This window comes from Heptranchias perlo, chromosome 26, assembly GCF_035084215.1.
Source record: "Heptranchias perlo isolate sHepPer1 chromosome 26, sHepPer1.hap1, whole genome shotgun sequence".
Taxonomy (NCBI): Eukaryota; Metazoa; Chordata; class Chondrichthyes; order Hexanchiformes; family Hexanchidae; genus Heptranchias; species Heptranchias perlo.
The window spans coordinates 22,989,871-23,013,056 of NC_090350.1; the positions used below are offsets into that span (position 1 = coordinate 22,989,871).

A 23,186-nucleotide genomic window follows, 5' to 3' on the forward strand; every position below is an offset into this window, starting at 1 on the left:
AGTCAAATACAATTCACATGCATTTGGCAACTACAATTATCTCAGGTCAGTCAGGCCAAACCAGACCTTATCAGTCCCAGTTCTCACTTTGTGAGGACACATTTTTACAAGTCAGTTCATGATAAATGTAGTACCTATTTACTGTACATTTTTATTCACTAGTTACAAACATTTATACATGTATTTGTTTTCCTTTTTAATCCACCTAATAAATTTTCCTCTCTTGAAGGCTTTAATTTCCTTCATGTGCTACAGTTATGTCATCCAAATGGTCATGACCATATGTGAGCAGTCGTTTTGACCAAAGCAAAGTACAGCTAAGTCCAATACTGTCCTCACCCAACATCCACAAACATGCACTTCCAGCAGGCGGCACTGGATAGCTAATCACACGAGGGAACACAGGAATCTGCGATTGGATCTGACTGCTCTACACGGACGTCCGTAGCACAGTCCTAATGAACGGGTGGGAGTCAGAGACCGTTCCGATCAGATCGGGAGTCAGGCAGGGCTGTCCTCTCTCTGCGGTCTCATTCATATGTTGTATCAAGCAGTTTGCTGCATCCATCACGAAGGACGTGGGTATCAGCGGGGTGACGATCCCAGGCAGCGGAGACTCTCAGGTGAAGGCCTCCCTGTACACAGACAACGTCACCGTCTTCTGCTCCAACCAGCAGTTGGTCCATACACTGATGCGCACCTGCGGCCGTTTCGAGCTGGCTTCGGGGGCTAGAGTGAACCAAAATAAAAGCGAGGCCATGTCCTTTGTCCCCTTCACCGTCAGGTCCGACTACCTGAAGGTGCTGGGGATCTGGTTCGGGGGGCCCCTGGCCTGCACAAAGAACTGGGAGGAGCAGATTGCCAAGGCGAAACAGAAGATTAGTATGTGGGTTGGGCGTTCCCTCTCCATAACCGTCAGGAACCTGGTGATAAGGTGTGAGGTACTCGCAGTGTTGCTCTACATGGCCAGGGTCTGGCCCATTCCCCACAACTCTACCGTCACAGTCACCCGAGCTATCTTCCACTTTGTCTGGAGGTCCAAGGTAGAATGCATCCGCAGGACCACCATGTCCAAGATCCCAGATAAAGGGGAAAAGAGCATTCCCAACGCCGCTCTGATCCTGATGGCCACCTTTGTGTGTGGCTGCCTCAGGGTGTATGTAGAGCCCCAGTACGCAAACACCAAGTGTCACTACATGTTGGGTTTCTACCTGTCCGACACACTGAGAAGGCTAGGTCTGGCCACACTGGCTGAGTAGGCACAAGATGTCCCGTCAAGCTGGACCATTTCTCCCCACCATCTGTCCCAAGTAATGAAGATCCTGAGGAGGAACCCTTCAACCACAAGACCGTCAAACAGTGGATGACATGAAAGGAACAGAGAGGATGGACTCGATCGGTTTCTTCCCCGATCAGACAGTCGATGCCATTTGGCAGAACGTCTCGTCACTGGAACTGACCAACAGGCACCAGGATGTAGCCTGGATGGTGGTGAGAAAGGCCCTCCCAGTGCGGTCCTTCCAACACACATGGAACCTCAGCGCCACTGCGAGCTACCCTCCAGGCTGCGGGCGGGGAGGAGACCGTCCTCCGCCTCCTGATGGGCTGCCCCTTCGCGTAGAGGGTGTGGAGAGAGATGCGTTGGTATCTGTCCCGGTTCATCCCAAACAGTTTGGTAACACAGGACCCTGTGCTCTACGGGCTGTTCCCCGGGATGCACACCAAGACAGATATTACCTGCAGTTGAAAGACCATCAACTCCATGAGGAAGGCACTTTGGTCCGCCCAAAACCTGCTGGTCTTCCAGCTGAAGGAACCATCCACAACCGAGTGTTGCCAACCGGCACACTCCAAGGTCCAGGAATGCATGCTGGGGGGCGCAGTAAGGAGAGGTGCTACCTACGCAAAGGCTCCATGGGGAAAGGCCACCGTGTAAGACCACCCCACCTTGTATTGTACACCACTAAGTCATAAGAAATACTGTGTTTGAATTGTAATGAGATCACTGTGTACAATCTGAAGTATTTTGGTTTGGAATTGTGATATTTACATAGAATTTAAAGATACACAAAGTTCAATGAAATAAAGTATATTTTGAAATGAAAAAAAAACAAGGGAACGCAGGCCCAATTGTCCCTCCAGGCTCGCTACAGTTAATTGTAGCACCTCTTCTCCCACCCTTGCTGAGATCGGTTGACTCAGCTGTGGATCAAACTTATTAAATTTGTGGAGCTATTGGGGAAGTGTATGCGTTTTTCTTCCCCCTATTGTCTCCCCATATTTGACCCTTTGTTCTCAGTCAGTGGACACTATGGTTCAGCCCACCAAGGAAGTCAACACCATCCTTGACTGATGTGACTGGACATGCACAATGAACCTCAAAGTACCATATCATCCCAACCACCTTCAACCCAGCCCAGACTGGTAAATAGTGCTCATTAAAGTAGAGGAAGCCAGCTAGACGACAGAATAAATGAAGGAAAAAGAGCATAAATAAGGGCACAACATGGGAAGGAAAAAAGAAAAATACATACACTTCCATAGACTTTGAAAATGGGCCTCATAGAAGTACAATGCTCTATTGTTGTAGCTACATTAATGATTTTGAAGTGTCTATTGTATATCATATTCCATGTATAATTTGACCTCAACCCAGAATTGTGAGCATGAAGTCGTAGTTTTCATATTTTGCAAGCAAATAGTCTTCTTCCCTCCTAGCCTACTAGGTAAATAACACTTTGGAACAGTAGGATGGATTATTGAGATACTAATGTTGTACTACATGTGCATTCTAAATTGCTCTTTCTCCCCCCTTCACATCTCTGCTCTTATTTCCCCTCCCCTCATTTTTTTTCCCCCTACATTTTGCTGTCTCTCTCTGCAACTGTGGGTGTGAAGAGGTAGTAGCTTTGGATTGAGGAAACTAGCTGAGTTAGAGGAAGCATAGATGGACAGGTTCAAGTTTGCTGGTGAATTTGGAACATGGTCTAAAATTCTCTTGGTTGGTGGCTGATTATATTATTTGTTTTAAAAACCAAGAACCCACCAGTAGATGAACTGTTTCTATTGGTGAGACTGATCAAAAGGCAGAGCTCCAAGAGTCATACAAGATCAGGAAGGGACTGGATAGCCTCATGCTGGATCCTCATACAGATGCACTGGTACTGGCAGTGTCTCGTGCCTTGCCCAAAGTGGCCATTCTTCTTGTGATGCTATGCAGCAATTATAAGGCGACTTAAAAATTATGATTTGGTAGGAGGGAGGGAAAGAAAGAAATGGAAAAAAACACACAAAAAGCATTTTCACCCTCCCCTCCACATGACACTTCAGTAAGGCTTCAACAGAAATGTGTCCCTGTTTAATTTTTTTTGTCATCCTAATCCTTGGGCAAAGAGGCCAAAGAATTGTTCTCCCCTTCCACCGCTGGCTAAGATTAACTAAATCCACATGAACCACAAATAGGACCCGATCAATAAACACTACGCTAAAATGAAAGAGGTGCTTTTAAGAAATCCTCCCTGCCAACTCCAATTTTCTTTCCTTATGCTAGGCTGTGATTCCCATCACCCTCCAATACACCACCCAAGTGGCCATTCTTGCTGTGTGAACTTAGGTGAATATTGGCAAAGCATTTGATTGTGTGGAGACTGGCTAAGATCAGCTAATTCAGAGTGGGGCCTTCTGCTCTTAGAGGGTTCAATTAAACATATTTACCAAGGGAGCTATATAAATCCTCTTTAGGATTTTTAACATTTAGTATTGCTTGGTACAATAGTTGGTCAGGGGACCTTATCTCAGAACAGCACAATGATACCCTGCAACCAAAGGATGGAAAACACCTATGCATCGGATTTCTCTGCTTCTTGTCGGCATCATCTTCTCACCTCTTCCAAACAAACAATTAGTTCAGAAACTGTAGGCATGAAGCCACATTCTATTGCTGTGAGGAAAGATGTTGATACACAGATGTACCGCAGCAAACAGGATTCAAGTTTTAAATTCCATTCACATCAGGTTATCTCTACAAAACAATAAATTCTTAGAGCTGCATGCATTTAACTTGCAATTATCAGCTACAAAGTTAACGGAAATTCACTGCAAACATTTTGTACATCCCTAGCATCAAAGAAAATGACAGTTCAATATCTTTTTAACTTTCTATGTTTATAAATATTCCATTTAATTTAATGTTTAGAGAGCAAAAAAAGAACCATTTCAGCATTCAAATAGGTTCATTTCAGCTATTCCTGGTACAAGTACTTACAGGAAGTGAATAAACACTATTGACTGATTACTCGATTTCATAAATTACTTAAACTTTGTTTTCCAGGTACAGTGGTCTGGATAGATGCATAGCCGATCCAAGCAAAAGAATTCCAAAATGTACTACTCCCACAATATAGAAATTCTGATCAAAGTATAAAGTTCCAATTATATAAAAATCCTGAGCCAAGCATGGAATTGCAATGTAACAATCCCTTAATATAGAAGTCTTGATCTGTATGTAAGCATTTAAATGTTTCAGAATTTAGCCAGATTACAGCAGAAATATTACATCTTCCCATTTACCAGTGACTGATTTTCAGTTCAAGAGAGATGTTGAACTTCCTCAGAATGTTCAGCTGACTTTAGCCAACACCAGGTAGTTAGCCCCTTAAATTCCACCCCACCACCACCACTCCCACCTGCCATTTCGTGAGTGAACCTACAAGATAATAAATTCACATTTCCAAATACAAAACACTTCCATGCTCACCTTTCAGATGGGAAAGGCAAAAGAATAGAAACACTTAAGTGTTTTAACTTCCAAGAGCCCTGGAGGGAGGGGTGGGAAAGAGGGAAGTGACCCAGGAAGCAAAACCAAATTCTGCATTTTCCTCTATTTTGGATGGATTTTTTTTTCCTGTAAGAAAATTAAAAAAGTAGTATTCTCAATACCAATACAATAGCAGTAGCTCCAATTGGTACAGTTGACAGGTATGAACCCAGCAGTGTTAGAAGTTCCTTTGAGTTAGCATTCAAGACCTCAGCCAGTGTTACACGAAAGCAGGCACAATGCTATCGTCTCTGAAGGCCAGCTGTGTGCAATGTTGGTGGCTCATGCTGGCCTTGGCTCAGGCTCTGATTTGGAATTCCAGTCTGTAATGGAAGCTGCATTGTGTAGGCATAGCCAGGGTTGGGGTAATGAGGGGAGGCTGGGTAGAGATGTTCATAGGCAGGGTACTGTGCATACAACGCTACACTGGAATCCAGGTACGAAGTGGAGGGCAGCACCAGGCCAGGTTGAAGGATGGTCTGTGGGATCAGGTACGGTGCAACACTGGAAAAGGGTCAAGATAATTAAGGTTAATCTTTTGAGCACTGACCATCTTCTGCAGGATTTTTTTTTTAAATGCATGCATATCATGTAAAATCTAAGAAGTTATTTTCTGTAAATTCCCAATATTGAACATTACAAAGGAAAATTACAGGAGTATAATAAAACAGAGTACAAAATCAATCTTATTTCAGGAGTTTATTAGAAAAGGTATTGGCATTATGAGTGTAATAACTTGTCAGTATTGTCACAGCATCACTTTTATACATGGTCAGCTTGGCTCAATGGTAGCACTCTCACCCGAGCCAGTAGGATGTGGGCTCAAACCCCTCTCCAGGACTTGAGCTTATAATCTGGACTGTGCAGTACTGAAGGTGTGCTGCATTGTTGGAGGTGCTATCTTTCAGTTCACTTATTAAACTGAGGTCCCATTTGCCTGTTGATGTGGACACAAGAGTTCCCATAGCACTATTTGAAGAACGGGGGAAGAGGGGTTCTCCTGATGTCCCGACCAACATTTCTCTCTCAAACAACATCAGAACACATTAACTAGCTCCCGCTCTTGCCCACACAACAGTGACGGCATGTCAAAAGTAATTCATCGACTGAAATGCTTTGGGACATCCTGAAAACATGAAAGGCACCACAGAAATCCAAGTTTTCTTTCTATGTGTGTCATTATGATGAAAGTGAGACATAGCTCCTTCGACAGTCAAGGGTAAATATGCCTCCATTTATAGGACTAAACCAGCCAGACCAGGAGGGTCTGAGGTTTGATTCCTGGACTTTTGCCGAGTTATCAGATCTCAGTTGGAGCAGCAGAGGAGCACTACAATTGGTGTCAGTTCCCAGAGTTGGAGTGGGGAGGGGAAAGAGAGAAATAGACTAGGATTAACACAATCACTATCCAGTGACTCCTGCTGGAAGTGGGAAGCTGTCATAGAATCGTAGAAAGGTTACAGCACAGAAGGAGGCCATTCGGCCCACCGAGTCCACGCCGGCTCTATGCAAGAGCAATCCAGCTAGTCCCATTCTCTCGCCCTATCCCCGTAGCCCTGCAATTTTTTTCCTTTCAAGTACTTATCCAGTTCCCTTTTGAAGGCCATGATTGAATCTGCCTCCACCACTCCCTCGGGCAGTGCATTCCAGATCCAAACCACTCGCTTTGTAAAAAAGTTTTTCCTCATGTCACCTTTGGTTCTTTTGCCAATCACCTTAAATCTGTCAGGTGAAGAAGGGATCAGGCTCAGCTATAATGACCCATAAGAATCAAACACGCCTGTCCAGTGTTGTGTACGAAAAACAACCTTTTGGACAAGATACAACAGGGTTGCCAGTGCTCGTGGAACCTCATCTCAGCAGGTCAACACATTCAGAAAAGGAGGCAGAGGGAGTAAAAAAGAGCATCTCCGTTGCTAACTTCATTTACCGTCCCTCCACTGCACCCCCCCCCCCACCCTGCCACAGCACTGTTCGACTTTGGGAACTCACTGTGCAAATATGTCTGACTATTTAAAAACTTGATCGTATTTGTTCGTGATTGTGGATTGTTTCTATTTGGTATTCTGACCATGCTATTTGCAATCATTTCTGGTTGTGAAGTAACTGCTTATAGCAATAATACCAAATCTAATCCCTTAAAAATGGCTTTAAATAATTACGCATTATAATACAGGATATTACCATTACCAGTTGGTCTAAATTATGAGTTCAAACATCACGAGATATAATAGCGGTGCCCGGCAAGAACAGAACTATTCAATACTTAAATAATTATATATTTATCCTGTTACTCTGTTGAAATCTCTCAGTAATTTTGCTTCACTATTCTTCAGAGGTCTAAAGAATCCACAACTGGTGCCCATCTGTCTGTGCGTAATTTATTGTGATTACCACAATTGCTGGTTTAATAATTTGATCTCAAATAAAAATTTAATATAGCATCAAAACAACCTGAAATGTAATAAAGGGGTAATGAAGTTGGCATTGGTAGGACATTAAAAATGTAATTACTTAAACTGGGCACGAACGAGTCTCGCAGTGTGGCTGTAAATTACGCAGTTGATGTAATCAGATGGCGTAGCCTGTATGCTTGAAGGAAAATTCCAAGCTCAAAACCATTTATGTTGGGTGCAAAAATATTGCTCCAATGTTGAGCCGTCAGCACTAAATTATGAAGAATGTTTTGGGGGTAATTTTGAGTGTACATTGATGACAGGAAACCATGCCAACTGGCAGCTCATATTACCATAATGGAGTGGAGATGCCGGTGATGGACTGGGGTTGACAATTGTAAACAATTTTACAACACCAAGTTATAGTCCAGCAATTTTATTTTAAATTCACAAGCTTTCGGAGGCTTCCTCCTTCCTCAGGTAAATGAGGAAGGAGGAAGCCTCCGAAAGCTTGTGAATTTAAAATAAAATTGCTGGACTATAACTTGGTGTTGTAAAATTGTTTACAATTACCATAATGGAGGGAGTGGGGGAAAAAATAAAATTACAGGCCTTGGGGCCACGGGATGCTGCTGGCAGGAGGGGTTCTGGTCACCAGCGCAAACTCAGAAAATTACATTCTTACCTAGACAGTAAAACACACTTTTTAAAAAAGGTGCATTTTTTATAAAACTGTTTTCCATTTAGAGAGAAGACATCAATTCTGGAGGAGAGATTGTTAGCAGTCTTAAGGTGCTGATTGAAATTACATGGATCTCTCACCCTCCACCCCCGCCTTTGAAGGATTTCATGCTGGGATACAGTTTCATGTTTCACACATACCAGCAGATGTCTTGTACCCCATCCAAGTGGCCATTTTTCAGATGAGCTAAGACAGTGAGGGGTGTATTTGTTTTGGCCCATTTATGGGCCTGAAATAGGCAGAGCACGACAGAAGCCCGAGGCACCTCGGCTCACCCGAAATCGGGCCTCCTCAGTATATTGACATCAATTGGCTGTCCAGAGGCAGCTCGCCAGTTCCACGAGGACAAAGTTGGGACAGCTGCCTCCCTGGAAGCAGCCCTCAGGTAGATCCTGGGAGGAAAGGAGGAAGGGTGGGAAGGCTGTGCAGGGACCAGCAAGTCTTTAGGACTGCTGTGTAGCTGGGAGGAGCACTATTGCTCCTCCTGGTCCCACATTCAGGAAAGTATTTTTTTGTTTTAAACTTACCTTTTTTGTGGCCTCCAGCAGTTTCTTTATGGACTGGTTAGGCCACATGAGGGGGCTTGATAGGGTAGATGTTGAGAGGTTGTTTCCCCTAGCTGGAGAGTCCAGAATTAAGGGACATAGTCTCAGGATAAGGGGTCGGCCATTTAAGACTGAGATGAGGAGAAATTTCTTCATACAGAGGGTTGTGAATCTTTGGAATTCTCTATCCCAGAGGGCTGTGAATGCTGAGTCGTTCAATATGTTCAAGGCTGAGATAGATAGATTTTTGGTCTCTGGGGAAAGCAAGGGATACGGGGATTGGGCGGGAAAGTGGAGTTGAGGTCGAAGATCAGCCATGATCTTAGTGAATGGCGGAGCAGGCGCAAGGGGCTGTATGGCCTATTCCTGCTCCTATTTCTTATGTAGACATGGGTATCTTAAAATGCAGCAGGCCTGGCCCCACTGCGCTCAGGGCAGCCTAATTTTGGGAAGGGGGGTCTCAAAACCGGTATTTGCATATGCAAATAGGGGGCTTAATGCCCATTTCAGGCACAGGCCCTGTAATCCAATATTGGAGCTTTTACTAACATGTTGTACACTCAGGAGACCATTTGATGCCTGTAAAACAGGTGCATGGTCAAAAGAATTTCTAGACCCAAGTGTCAGCAGGCAGTTCAATAACATTATACTGGAGTCTGATCCCATTCTTACTCAACATCCTCCTCCCATCAAACACACAAATTTGCAGCACAAGTTGATGAATTGCAATCAGGAGCAAAGAGCCTGGCTAATTTCACCCCCCCCCCCCCCCATCTCTATCCCAGGTACATCAGGACTGTTTGAGCCAATCCCAAGAATCCAGCCAACTACAAAGGTCAGAATTCTGACCCATCGAAACACAAATTTTAGGAATACAAAAAGCCAACAAGACCATCACTTTTTCATAGCTGGACTTCTACCTGCTGCCTCGCCATACATCTCAATTCCTTCTCTCTTCAGGAGCTTGAATCGAAAGATAACAGTTATGTTGAAGTGAAGAGCTTTAATCTGTAATCCATTCAGCAATGGATTCCTGCAGTTTCAATGCAACTTTTCCCATTTATACAGCTGGCAATGCCACAGAAATCAGTGGTACCATAAGACAAATCACTGTGTAATGCTATCACCTCAACATAAGCCCTCTGGCAGGAAAAAAAAACAGCGGATATCTAAGACATTTTGTGCTAGACCATACAGCATTGGCAAGTAAAGGAACTTGCATGTGAAAATGAACTGCAGTAGAAAGGAAGGAGTGACATGAATTCTGGAGGTGAGGCCAGGCGCCATTTAGACCACCAGAACTCCAAATGCTTTGGTTCAGCCCCAGGATAATGACACCAAGATTGAGATCCATTGCAGGGGTGGATCACTCAGGTATTGAATTTGGGTCAGAGCAGCAAAAAAAGTTCTACAATCCAGATTCCTTTTGCTACTCTACATATAACACTCATGTTCTGGATGAATACTTTTTTTTTTCTGACTTTGTTAAAAACAAATAATTAAAAAGAAAGCAACTTGCATTTATATAGCGCCTTCAAAAGTAATATTGGAAAATGTGAGGTTATGCACTTTGGCAGGAAAAATCAGAGAGCAAGTTATTATCTTAATGGCGAGAAACTGGAAAGTACTGCAGTACAAAGAGATCTGGGGGTCCTCGTGCAAGAAAATCAAAAAGTTAGTATGCAGGTACAGCAGGTGATCAAGAAGGCCAACGGAATGTTGGCTTTTATTGCTTGGGGGATAGAATATAAAAACAGGGAGGTATTGCTGCAGTTATATAAGGTATTGGTGAGACCGCACCTGGAATACTGCATACAGTTTTGGTGTCCATACTTAAGAAAAGACATACTTGGTCTCGAGGCAGTACAAAGAAGGTTCACTCGGTTAATCCCGGGGATGAGGGGGCGGACATATGAGGAGAGGTTGAGTAGATTGGGACTCTACTCATTGGAGTTCAGAAGAATGAGAGGCGATCTTATTGAAACATATAAGATTGTGAAGGGGCTTGATCGGGTAGATGTGGTAAGGATGTTCCCAAGGATGGGTGAAACTAGAACTAGGGGGCATAATGTTAGAATAAGGGGCTGCTCTTTCAAAACTGAGATGAGGAGAAACTTCTTCACTCAGAGGGTAGTAGGTCTGTGGAATTTGCTGCCCCAGGAAGCTACATCATTAAATAAATTTAAAACAGAAATCGACAGTTTTAGAAGTAAAGGGAATTAGGGGTTACGGGGAGCAGGCAGGAAATTGGACATGAATTTAGATTTGAGGTTAGGATCAGATCAGCCATGATCTTATTGAATGGCGGAGCAGGCTCGAGGGGCCGATTGGCCTACTCCTGCTCCTATTTCTCATGTTCTTATGTTCTGGTAAAATGTCCCATGATGCTTCACAGGAACGATCATCAAATCCAGTTTAAAAAGCTCCTTCCAGATTGATATTTATAGATTTTCTTTGCATTTTAGCAAGCAGGGCAACAGTATCCATATAGTGAGAAAATGTCATGAATAAATTCTCCCAAACTGTTATCGGCTGCTCTCCAAAGTTGAAACTCGTTCTCACGCAGTAACTAATGCTGGGAACGAGGTGCACAGTGTACTACACAAATTGTTTGGATCCTCGGGTTTTATTTTAAAGCACTTCCCTGGACGCAAGGGGCCTCACCAATCTCAGTATTGTTCGACTCGAGCCCGAAAGGGGACGAGAAGGTGTCTTATCTTCAAATGGTGACCCAATGGTTCCATACCAGCACTGGATCCCTGTTAAACTGCCATATCTGCCCTGGATTGATTGACAGAGCAGGGGCTTGGCATCAGCTGAGTGAACAGTAAATGGTCCACAAGGAAAGGAATACATCTCCAACTAGGCAGAAGTAGATTTTAAAAAAACACTTTACTGTGGAACTAAGTGAGGGATGGGAGCAGAATAATGCACCTCAATAATATTATTCTTTAAGAGCAAGACAAACCCAAATTTCCTTAATGGCACAAAGAAACATGCAACCCAGACCAGAAGGTTCTCGATCCATGAGGGCAGCCCAACTGCCTGGTGGCAGCAGGGGTGCTGTAATTGGCCTCAGCAGCCCTGGGATAGGGAGCGGAAATTTGCCCAGGTTGGCACTCAGAAGTGGACTTGGTGGTGATACTCCCCACACTCACCGTCCAGGTGCACACATAGTCATTTGGGTGAGGTACTGGCAGTGCTTGGAACAGTACTCCAATAGGAGTCAACATCTTCAGAGGATAAGGGGAGAACACTGGCACAATAAAAAATTTAAAATGATGTTGGCTTTTCCCAAACATCTTGGGATAGGTTTACCAAGGATCCGAAATGCCTCTGTTAACTCCACCCCGGTCTCTCAAAGCCACACATGACCAAGGCTGACCAGATTTTCCTTTTCTTCCTGGGGGGGGGGGGGGGGGAAAGATGGCGGAGGAGAGAAAGGAATCGGGCTTCTGCTAAGCACCTCCCCAAAAATCAGCGTGGGCAAGTTTGGAAACTCAGTAGCGTTCAAAACCATCACCACTCTTATGCATTGTGATCTTGGCAAATACATGGTTCTCCCAATTTCTATTCAGGAACCATAAAATCCACACATACATTGTTATGGTTGCCCTTTTCTTTTTAAATGGCACCAGTGTTCAAGTCTTCTCAAGTGACATCAGATTTTACATTAAACAAAAAATATTCACTTCTCTATTGACACAAACAGACTCTGTTGTATTGTCAGTCCCATAACTTTGAAATAAATTTTCGACAAGCGCATAAAAAGGAACATGCTAACTTACCTATATGGTCTCTGCATCAGAGCTGAGTGAACGTGTTGCAGGCCGAGACCCCCTGACATTCAAGTAAAGAAAAAAAGGTGTTACAGTACGGAGATTGAGAGTTCAGGCCCGAGAGGGTTCAACCAAATTACAAAGATAAATATCTCAGTTGGGATAAATTTTCAGTCTTCGACAGACATTATGTAGTACATCATCACATGGAGCTCCTGTGCCTGATCATTATCCAGCGACATTGGCAATTACAGAACTGGGTTCAACTATGATGCCTCCCCCACCATGATCAGATAGCTTGTTGACACTATGCTCATACATGCCAGCAGAGTCAATTGGTTGAAGTACTGGACTGCCGCTAATCCCATGGAACCATACCACAGCACAAGTCATCAGATTCAGGGGATACATTTTCTAGCATTCAACTGCTTGACTGAATTACATCCAGAAAGAATGTAAAATATGAAAGTAGAACTGAATGAGTCCAGACAAGCACTGAATCTTCTTGAACACACAGATTTTTAGCAAAAGGTTACAGGCAGATTTTTCTCCTGAGCTCCCGTCCACTCATACTTCCTCCTTTTGTTAGGAAGGTGGCTACAGACTGCATCAGGGACTTCTCCAAAGTTACTGCCAGCAATGATCCATGATCTTTCAATAATAACCTTGTGCATTTGGTATTCGACCCTGCCAGATATTTCCTCCCATCTGACATGTCAAACAGTGGCCACTCTAGAACAGTATCTGAGAATTGAACAAAACTTGACCAGCAAGATTGGGCAAATTCAAAAATCAATTAAGGTTGGGATTTAAAAGCCAGGCTCTCTGGATGGAAATCCTGGGATCTAACTAGCAGTCCATTTCTTTTGGCAGGATAAATTACAATTCATTCATAGAGTTACTTGATCCTGTTCCCTACCCTAGACCATTGTGGAATAATCATCAGCACAACGATCGCAGCAATTCAAAGAGAAGGCCCGTCTGCACCTGCTCAGGGTAGCTAGGGATGGGCAATAAATAAGGCCGTGCTAGTGTCAACTACACCCAGTTAAAAAAATGGTTATTTATTTACTCGCCTGTGTAATAAATTGTGAAAGTGAAAGCATAGTCTACTGTGCTCTACTACCTGTTAAATTTGCTTAAGCTAAATGGCACTCAGTTAGGGACACAACACTAATTTTTAAAATACCAACATGGATCTTATTGTTAACACTATGCATTTCCAGTTATTACCAAGATTGGGTTTCATCCACTGTTGCCCTATGTACCCAGCCTACCTCTGAACTTTTACCCTGTAAATAAACTATTGTAGCAAACTTAAATCTGTGGCAAGGTGGCAAACTGGCATCTCAAGCACCTCTTTACATCCACCTAGACTTGGCTTTTAAACAAACTGGGGTGCAGCAAATACATTGCTGCTACTATGAGCGCAATCCACAAGAGCACTGCCAACCTTTGAAGCAAAGGTGGCAGACGCTGCTACCTGGAGTAGAGGTGGAAGGCAATTTTCAAATGTCTTCACCAAACAGCAATTGAACTCTAATGGATGTTAGGGCTTAAACCATTCACTTCCTCACAGAATATCTGAACAGTGACTTTACATGGACAGACAGATTTACATTTACAACTGAACATTAAAACTATGCCCCAGACTACCAGTGAGCAATACCATAGGAGAACAAAAATTTGCATTAGATAGTGCCATTAATGTAGGAAAATATCCTACACAGAGGTGATCAGCCAGCACTATATTTAAAACTGGTGGTAGTCAGGATACATTTTTTTCTGCCTCTTGAGCTTTGAAAGATTGGTCAGACCCAAGGCTTATAAGCATGACCCAGGTCAAGTCAAATCCACTTTGTTCTTGCAGGAAATCAGTACGCCCAAGGACTCAAACATACCTGAATGTACTGTGCGTGGTTTGGCCCCAAGATAAGCAAGGTTCACATTAGTCTTTCTTCCATCAATAATGGGATTGGGATCTTTACATGCCCTCTCTGCTGCAGCCCAATCTGCCATGGTGACCTGCAATTTAACCCACAAAAAAAATATTAGGGAGGAGAGTGAAACTAAGGGATCACAGATCTAAAATTCATTGATCAGTTTTAAAAAGACAAAAAGTCATGTGACAGCAATTGTTCGGCAGTAGTGATAATCAAAACACAAAATTCTCAAGTTTCTCCTATTATTTTGTTTCTCGACGTCTGCAACTCATGCTGAGGTAGAGGTCAATGAACGCCAACTATCCTCCAGTACTTCATCCAAGTGGTTATTCATCTGCAAACCTGGACAGAGTGTCAGCAGGCTATTTAATTAATCATAATGGGCATCCAAACTGATTCAATATCCACACAAACACACTTCTATGGGGGGGGGGTTGGGGACCAAAGTTACTAAGTAGTGATCAAGAGTAGGAATTCTGGTTAATTTTCCTCTTGGAGCAGCATCGATTGTAAATCTCTAGCTGGCACTGGCTAACTCAGCACAGATCAAAGATTTTCCAAGCCTATGCTGAACTATAGAAGTTTACAGCACAGAAGCTGGGCATTAGGCCCATCATGTCTATGCCAGCTCCTTGCTAGAGCACTCTAAAACTGATTACACTGCAGTGCTCTCTCCCTGTAAAACTACCTTTCTTCACTTCAAATATATTGCACAGTGCCACACTCGAATACCTGAAAAAAAGCTTAACTGTGATGTTGGGAACCATTTTGAGTTGATCACTAGCTCATCATGTGAGGGTTTGTGGGCATGACATGGCACAATGCATTGATCCAGCAATGCCATGTGCCAACTGGCTGTTCGGACAAGTATCCTTCAGATTTCATGGTTCAAAGCACTTTTACAAAATCCCTCTAGCTCTGCGCTCTTCTCATCTAGCCTGCCTCACGCTTCTTGCACAAGTGAAGCACAATTTTTTTTTAACGTTTTTGAAACTGGTTAACAATTCACAAGAAAACGCTCCCAGCTCACAACCTATGTGGCTGACCTGCAGTTAGCTTAATACATCATTGAAGGAACAATTAGCCAATCGCACCAAATTGGGGCGAATCGCAATTTGTGGCAAACATTGTGAAGACTGCAAAAAGTAGATGGGCTCAAAGGATGAGCGGATGCAGTTCAATGTAGAAAAATGTGAATTACTATCTTTTGGAAAGAAAATGCATCTTAAGTGGTAAGATTTTAAGTGGAGTCAAGGGACCTGGGTGGCAGGTACATAAGTAATCAAGGATGGCAGTGCAACTACATAATGCCATACAAAAGGCAAACAGAAGAGGCACAGAATATAGAAGCCAAGAGATAATATTGAACTTATACAAGACCTTAGTTAGGCTGCAGTTGGAGTATTGTGTAGGGTTTTGGACAAAGTAAATCATATATTCCTGGAGATCAAGTGGTTCCAGTTATGAAGACAGACTTAAGAACTTAGACTTATTTCCCCCTCCCACTAGAGAAGGTAAGGATTTTGTGGTCGTCTTCAAGATTATGAAAGGTTATAAGAAATAAAGAACTTGAATTTATATAATGCCTTTCATGACCTCGGGATTTCCTAAAGCACTTTACAGCCAATGAAGTACTTTTTGAAGTGTAGTCACTGTTGTAATATAGGAAAATAAAGACAGATTATTTCCATTGCTTGGAAAGACAGTAATGAAAGAGCCCAAATTTAAAGTTAATCACAATGAAGTAAAAGGAGATTAGAAAAGATGTCTTTATCCAATTGGTAGTTGAAGTGTGCCATTCAATCACAAATTGTCATTGAAGCAGAGGCCATAATTCCTTTTATAAAAGGAATTAGAGAATTGCTTTGAAAACAGGACCATAGGGATCTGGGGAGCAAGCAGGAGAGTGGAATTATGGAGTTTGTGGCTCAGAGAAAAACACCCGCACAGGCTTGATGGGCAGAATGGCCTGCATATGCTGTAACTTTCAATGATTTTATTGCTTCAACTTCCAAGTTTCGCTGAGAACTTTGTAACTGTGACAAAGTCAGATATCCAGGACTCAAACTACAACCATCTTATTTGCAGCATTGGGCAACAACAAGGCTACTGGATCACTGCGACTGACTATTTGGTTTGCCTGTCTCAGGTTTATTCCTCACGGAGTTCACGGGAGACCTTCACTTGAGGAAAACCAGTGAGATTACCACCAGTATATAACCAGTGACCCTATGCAAATATTAAAAATTAAACCATTTAACAATTGTTGTCCTTGATCAAACGGCTCTATTCTCAACTGCTGGGTTTGCATCCTTGAATAACTGGTGTTCAGTAAGCTTTGCCAAACCACAGATGTTATATATAATCTCTCATGGTGGAAAACAAACTAATTTTTCATTAAACACAATTATATGTGCCCTCCACATTTTTATGTCTGCTGTATTACTCGAGAGTAAGAACACAGAATTTAGTAACAAATGTCTAAAGACTCTTCTGTAGCAGTAACTAATAAAACTGTGGTGGCAAGATAAGCCCATACTAGAGTGGCAGAAAAATAAGTTGCGACTCGTCTCCAGGTGTTTGCTTGTCATTCAGCTTTAAGCTGCTGTTTCTGAATAATAAAGGCAAAGTCAGTTATACCTCGCACCCCCTGATCTTGTTTGTGGGACCTTGTTGCATACAAATTGTCCACTGTGTTTCCCTAAATTACAGCATAACTACACTACTAAAGTACTTCATTGGCTGTGAAGCGTTTTGGGGCACCCAGGGGTCGTGAATGGCAAGCTCTTTCCCTAAAGTCAGGTAGTTCTGATGAAGGTAGGATGTGGCATTTCAGTCTTCGCCAGAGGAAGATAGAACCTGAGCTCTATATTTGGACTGGTCACTTGCAGTCAGTATAATGTTGTACTTGCCTTCAACCTAAATTGTGTAGAAATCAGTCTGAATCTGGCCCAAGTCGCAGTTTAGAATTGAAAAGCATAAAAAGGACACATAGGCATTAGATCAGACTTGTACCAGACCAGTAGGAACTACTTCCAGTTGGGCCAAACAGAGCTCTTCCCGGTGATGTTTGTTTATAAGAATTCTGTAGCACATGTAATCTGGCTTTCAAAACTCTAATTTACTCTCACTGCCAGAAGTATTGTTGCTCCCAGCTCCAGCATCCATATCACTCTGTGCAAGCCTGTATTTCAGACACATGCGCAGACATTTTCAAACAAGGTCAGCTTGATTCAGGGACAAAACTTGATTGCCCCTACAGGTGGGTGTGTTATGCACCACTTTTGGTTTCAGAGAAAAATGACATTAGCTCAAGTTACTGGACAATACAGATGAATGTAGCTACTGTAATGGAGTCAGCATATTGTAAAAGGACAACTTTAAAGGGGCACCAGCTGCATAAAAAGTGCTTCACAACCATATTACTTTGGGAGGAACAAGAGCCACACATTAAATTTGTTACAATGATAGTAGGCACAGGTGACATCATGCATCATAAACTTTTGAATAAAAGCCAGTTATAATAATCTCATGAGATCACTCATTCACTAATGTGTCTTCCTTGCTTTTCTTCAAATAGTACCAGTTAAACTAGCAAGCATTAAATGTGTTCATGTGGACATTAAAAAGGTCACAGAACACTTTTGAAAGAACAACAGGGAGCTCTTCCAGTTTCTGACCAACATTTCTCTTTCAAGCATAACCATCAAAAATAAATTGATTGATCATTCATCTCTGCTGTTTGTGGGACTTGCTAATACAGAATGGTTTGCTTACTTACAAAATGATCTGCTTTTTTATGGTTTCAACTATTTTTTTGTGGCGCAGACTCGATGGGCTGAACGGCCTCCTTCCGTGCTATAACCTTTCTATGATTCTAATGACCAGTATTACACAATATTCATTAGTGCATGGAGAATTTTAGAGCAGTGCTGTCCAATATATTAGCCACTTGTGGCTAATTGCATTTCTGATTAGTAAATAGAAATTGAGTAATATGCACTATCCTTGGGCATGTGATCTCAATACTCATGTGTATGCATGCGTTCTTTAACCTTTTTGTGCATTTATTGGTAAAATGGTAGGACTGAAGGCAGTTGTAACTGCTTTACTTCCTTGGTTACTGAATGGTGGCAGATATTTGTTAAGAAAATATATTTACCTGTATTGTGAGAGCATACGCAAGGCGTTTTCTACTAAAATTAATGCATGTGGCTAAAACGGTGTGGCTAGTCAGCAATTTCTATTGGACAACACTGGGGTAGCGAGGAGTTTTGGCCCAACAAACCTGTCCCTTTTTGGTTAATTTCAACCCCAGCGTTCCACCTTCTCATCAAATAGTTCAACTCCCCCCCCCCTTTTTTTTTCCCTCCAGAAACGTATGAGAGTAGGCCATTTGGCCCTGCTGTAATTAACATTAAACACTCACAAACCCATATCCCCGAGATCGTCCGGTCAACCTGTCCGTTATCACTGCTGCTTCTTCAATCTCCCCGAATCGCTGGAAATACCGTCTGAGGGATATTTCGTTGCTGTGATACGGTAACCCACCCACGAAGAGCTTCCGAAATACTCTGTCCTTATTCATAGCTGGCATTTAGAGGGGGTGAAAAAAACAACTCATAATAAAACAATTAAATTTAGTAACCACTAGAAGAGCTGATGACGTAATTACCAGTAATTAACTCATTATTAGTAATTAACGGCGTGTAGGTGAAGAGAAAGCGCCGTCTTTGTAATTAATTGAATTTGTAATAGACAGACTTTTAGGGTAGATCGAATAAGTAGTTACTCACTGCCCGGGGTGAACGCGTGTCTGCCGCGGGATTCGCCTCTTTGTCTCGCCGCTCACTCCTTTTCTCAGTTGCTTTTGTTTCTTTGTAACTCTCCCCGCTCACAATGTATCCACACGGGACTCGGGGACACGCCCTCTGCTCACCCCACTGGCTTACTCGTCGCACGTCCACGCCTTTTTAAAAAACATTTACTTTTCTATTGGCTGCTAAACTTGTCAATCACTGGCACATCCATACTTCCTTTTAATAGCAATCAATTAATAGCAACCACATAGAATTTAAGGTCACCGTAACACACAGCTCTCAGACAATAAACCCTGTTCATTGATCGTGCAAATATATTATATTATTGATAGCTGCGGGACAAGATTAATATCACAACTATCTTCTCACTATTTCTAACGAGCATGAGGAAAGGGAAAGTTAATGGAAGAACGCTGATGCCGTCTGGTGGAGAGATAAAGCTAAACATTAACATGTGAGTTTAGGATTAAAAAGATTTTAAAATTCATTATTATAGTTGTTTTTTTTTCCAATTTTCTTCCTAGTTGCGATTCCGAGGAAGTCGGCAGGCCTCCGGTGATTCATCGAAGTCATTCTTCATGCCTGAGCCTAGGCAATAAAAACAGAAAATGCTGGAAACACTCAGTTAGGCAGCATCTGTGGAGAGAGAAACAGAATTAACGTTTCAGGTCGATGACCTTTCATCAGAACTGGAAGAAGTTAGAGATGTAACAGTTTGTAAATAAGGACAAAGCCAGAGAAAAGGGTGGAAGGAAAACAAAAGGGAAGGTCTATGATAGGGTGGAGGGCAGGAGTGACTAAATGATGAAAGGGATGTTGTTACAAAGTTAAAAGGGGTGGTAATGGGACAAATAAAGAAACAAAAGATTGATCTAGAAGAGGTGTAAATGGTAACATTAGAACCATTACCAGCTGTCCAAGAAAATAGGAGCAGTGGTTGTAAGTTGTTTAATTCTATGTTGAGTTGGGAAGGTTGGAAAGTGTGTAATCGAAAGATGAGTCTGAAATTGAGTTTGAAAATGCCTGAGGACAAGAAAGCAGCTCCCAAGAAAGGCGCCAAGAAAACCTTGAGTAAAGCACCAGGCAAAGGTGGCAAGAAGCCGAGGAAGGAGAGTTACTCCATCTACATCTACAAAGTGATGAAGCAGCTTCACCCTCACACTGGCATCCCCTCCAAGGCCATGAGCATCATGAACTCCTTTGTGAGCGATATTTTCGAGCGCATCGCGGGTGAGGCTTCTGCCTGGCCCATTACATCAAGCAGGCGACTATCAGCTCCCAGGAGATCCAGACCGCCGTGCGCCTGCTGCTGCCCGGGGAACTGGCCAAGCACGCCGTGTCGGAAGGGAAAAAAGGCGGTGACCAAGTACACCAGCTCCAAGTAAAACTCCACAATGAACTGAAAAAAAAATTAAACACAAAATCGAAAGATGAGGTGCTGTTCCCTGAGCTTGCATCGAGCTTCATTGGAACGGCGTAGGAAGGAGAAGTCAGAGAGGGAGTGGGATGAAAAATTAAAGTGGCAAGCGACCAGAAGCTCAGGGTTACGCTAGCAGAGTGAACAGAGGTGTTCAGCAAAGTGATCACCCAATCTGCATTTGATATCCCTAATGTAGAGGAGGCCCTATCACAAGCAGCGAATAAAGTATAGTGTCAGTGTGCTATTTGGGCGTGAAATGCATTATGGCCAAATCCAATTGTGTCCAGCCATACCCACATGGGGCACTGGATAGTATTCATAGAATCATAGAGTGGTTACTGGCACAGAAGGAGGCTATTCAACCCATCGAGCCTGTGCCGGCTCTCTGCAAGAGCAATCCAGCTAGTCCCACTCCCCCACTCTCTCCCCGTAGCCCTGCAAAATTTCTTTCAGGTACCTATCTGATTCCTTTTTGAAAGCCGCAATTGACCCTGCTTCCACCGCCCTTTCAGGCATTGCATTCCAGATCCTAACCACTCACTGCGTAAAAAAGTTTTTCCCTCATGTTGTCTTTGGTTCTCTTGCCAATCACCTTAAACCTGTGTCCTCTGGTTTGGACCCTTCCACCAGTGGGAACAGTTTTTCTTTATTTACTTTGTTTAGACCCTTCATGATTTTGAACACCTCTATCAAGCCTCCTCTCAGGCTTCTCTGCTCTAACGAGAACAATCCCAGCTTTTCCAGTCTATCCACGTAACTGAGGTCCCTCATCCCTGGAACCATTCTAGTAAATCTTTTCTGCACCCTCTCTAAGGCCTTCACATCCTTCCTAAAGTGCAGTGCCCAGAATTGGACACAATACTCCAATTGTGGCCGAACCAGTATTTAATAAAGATTCAACATAACATCCTGGTTTTTGTACTCCATGCCTCTATTTATAAAACCCAGGATCCCGTATGCTTTCTTAACCGCTTTCTCAAACTGTCCTGCCACCTTCAACGACCTGTGTACATATACCCCCAGGTCCTTCTGTTCCTGCACCCCTTTTAGAGTTGTACCCTTCAGTTTATACTGCCTTGCCTCGTTCTTCCCACCAAAATGTATCACCTCACACTTCTCAGCGTTAAATTTCATCTGCCCATTCCACCAGCCTATTAGGAGCAGGAACCCTGGCTGTCCTTTCCTTCCCCAGCCTAATGTCTACTATCCTGCTGAGATCAACTAATTCAACATGGATTAGGGTTCAAACTGGAGACTTGCAATTATCAGTTGTCACTTTATTTTTTAAGTTGTATTCATTTACAGGCTTCCACATATAGCCCTGTAAATATCCATCTCGGGCCACCTATATGGAGAAAATGCATTGTGGTGATCTTAGCCAGGAGGTATCCACTTAGCATATTTGTTCCACAGAATTGGGTCTCCCTTTTCCGTATTATCTACTTATCAGAGACTTCAACAAGATGGAAGAGAAACTAAACTCCACTCAACCAATCTCTATCAGATACCCACCCACATTTGATCCAGTCATTAAATAAATAAAACAATCAGTGAACTTGCCCTTCCATTTATATAGTGCTGTTAAAATAGAAAAACGTCCCAAGGTGCTTCAGAGACATAATCAGACAAAAATCAATGCTGAGCCAAAGAATGAGATTTTGGGCGCAGTGAGCAAAAGTTTGGTTAAAGAGGTGGGTTTCAAGAAGGTCCAAGGTTGAGGGGGATGAAGAGATGGAGGAGTTTAGGGAGGAAAAATATAGGGCCTAGACAACTGAAGGCATGACCACCAATAGTGTGGTGAAGGGAGTTGAGTGCACAAGAAGCCAAAGTCAGAGGAGCAGGGAATTCAGGGCAGTTGTATGGTTGGAGGAGGTTACAGAGATTGAGAGGGGTGAGAACATGAAGGGATTCAAACACGAGGATGTGAATTTTAAATTGGAGGGTCAGACTAGGATGGTGGGAGTGGGAGGGAAGCCCAGGACAGGCCCAGTGTTTTCTTGGGGAGCCTGGAGGAGCACTCCTGCTCCTCCTGGCCCACTAGGAAACTTAATTTTTTAATAAACTTACCTTTCTGGGCCTCTTCTGGCCCCAGAAACATTTCCTGACAGCTTTGGCCTGGCGGGGTAGCCACCACTGTTCCCAACCCCCAACCCCCACAGGCCTCAGATTAATATTGCAGTCACGCCTCAGTGATATCATCGGAGCCAGTTCTGCATATTTAAAGGACCCCACCAGTTCAGGTGTCCTTGCCGCCTGCAAATTAAAATTGTCCTGATCGGGGCAGGAAGCCACTGGATAAGTAGCCCATTCCATTTTATTTGCCCCTGCCTCCCACTGGGGTTGGGTGGGGGAGGGTGTTAAAATTTCTCCCAGGAAGAGGTGGAGCCAATAATCACTTTGGCAAAGCCAACTTCTTTTCTTGAACTTGTTCTTCCCAACAGTCCCTCCTAATCTGACACCCAGGCCTCTCTGTCATTCTCCCACCTCGATTCCAGCTCCAAGCCACTCTGTCACTCACTTGGCAGCCCTTCCTGTGGAATCACACCATCATGATGTGGAGATTGGCCATAATGCTCGGCTCTATTCTGATTACCCAGGCCTCGAGCTGTAGCTGACAGCGATACCAACCCTACTCGCGTTTCTCACCTGACAAATTGCCTCTGCGTTGGTGGAATGATGGGCATGCATTTGGGAGCTCAACACCACATTCAAGGAGTTTGGAAAA

The 23,186-nt window shown here is 43.2% G+C and overlaps 1 protein-coding gene across 1 annotated transcript; it reads right to left on the reverse strand.

The window, feature by feature from the left end:
• LOC137342567 (RNA-binding protein 24-like) lies at nt 1-19,319 on the reverse strand. Its single transcript, XM_068006530.1, has 5 exons — nt 19,018-19,319; nt 18,651-18,811; nt 14,180-14,303; nt 12,288-12,339; nt 1-5,320 (listed from the first exon to the last, which is right to left on the reverse strand). Exons 2-5 carry the CDS (start codon nt 18,807-18,809, stop codon nt 5,059-5,061), a joined length of 597 nt encoding a protein of 198 aa, XP_067862631.1. The 5' UTR covers nt 18,810-18,811; nt 19,018-19,319; the 3' UTR covers nt 1-5,058.
• Between the last annotated feature and the right edge of the window lie 3,867 nt (nt 19,320-23,186).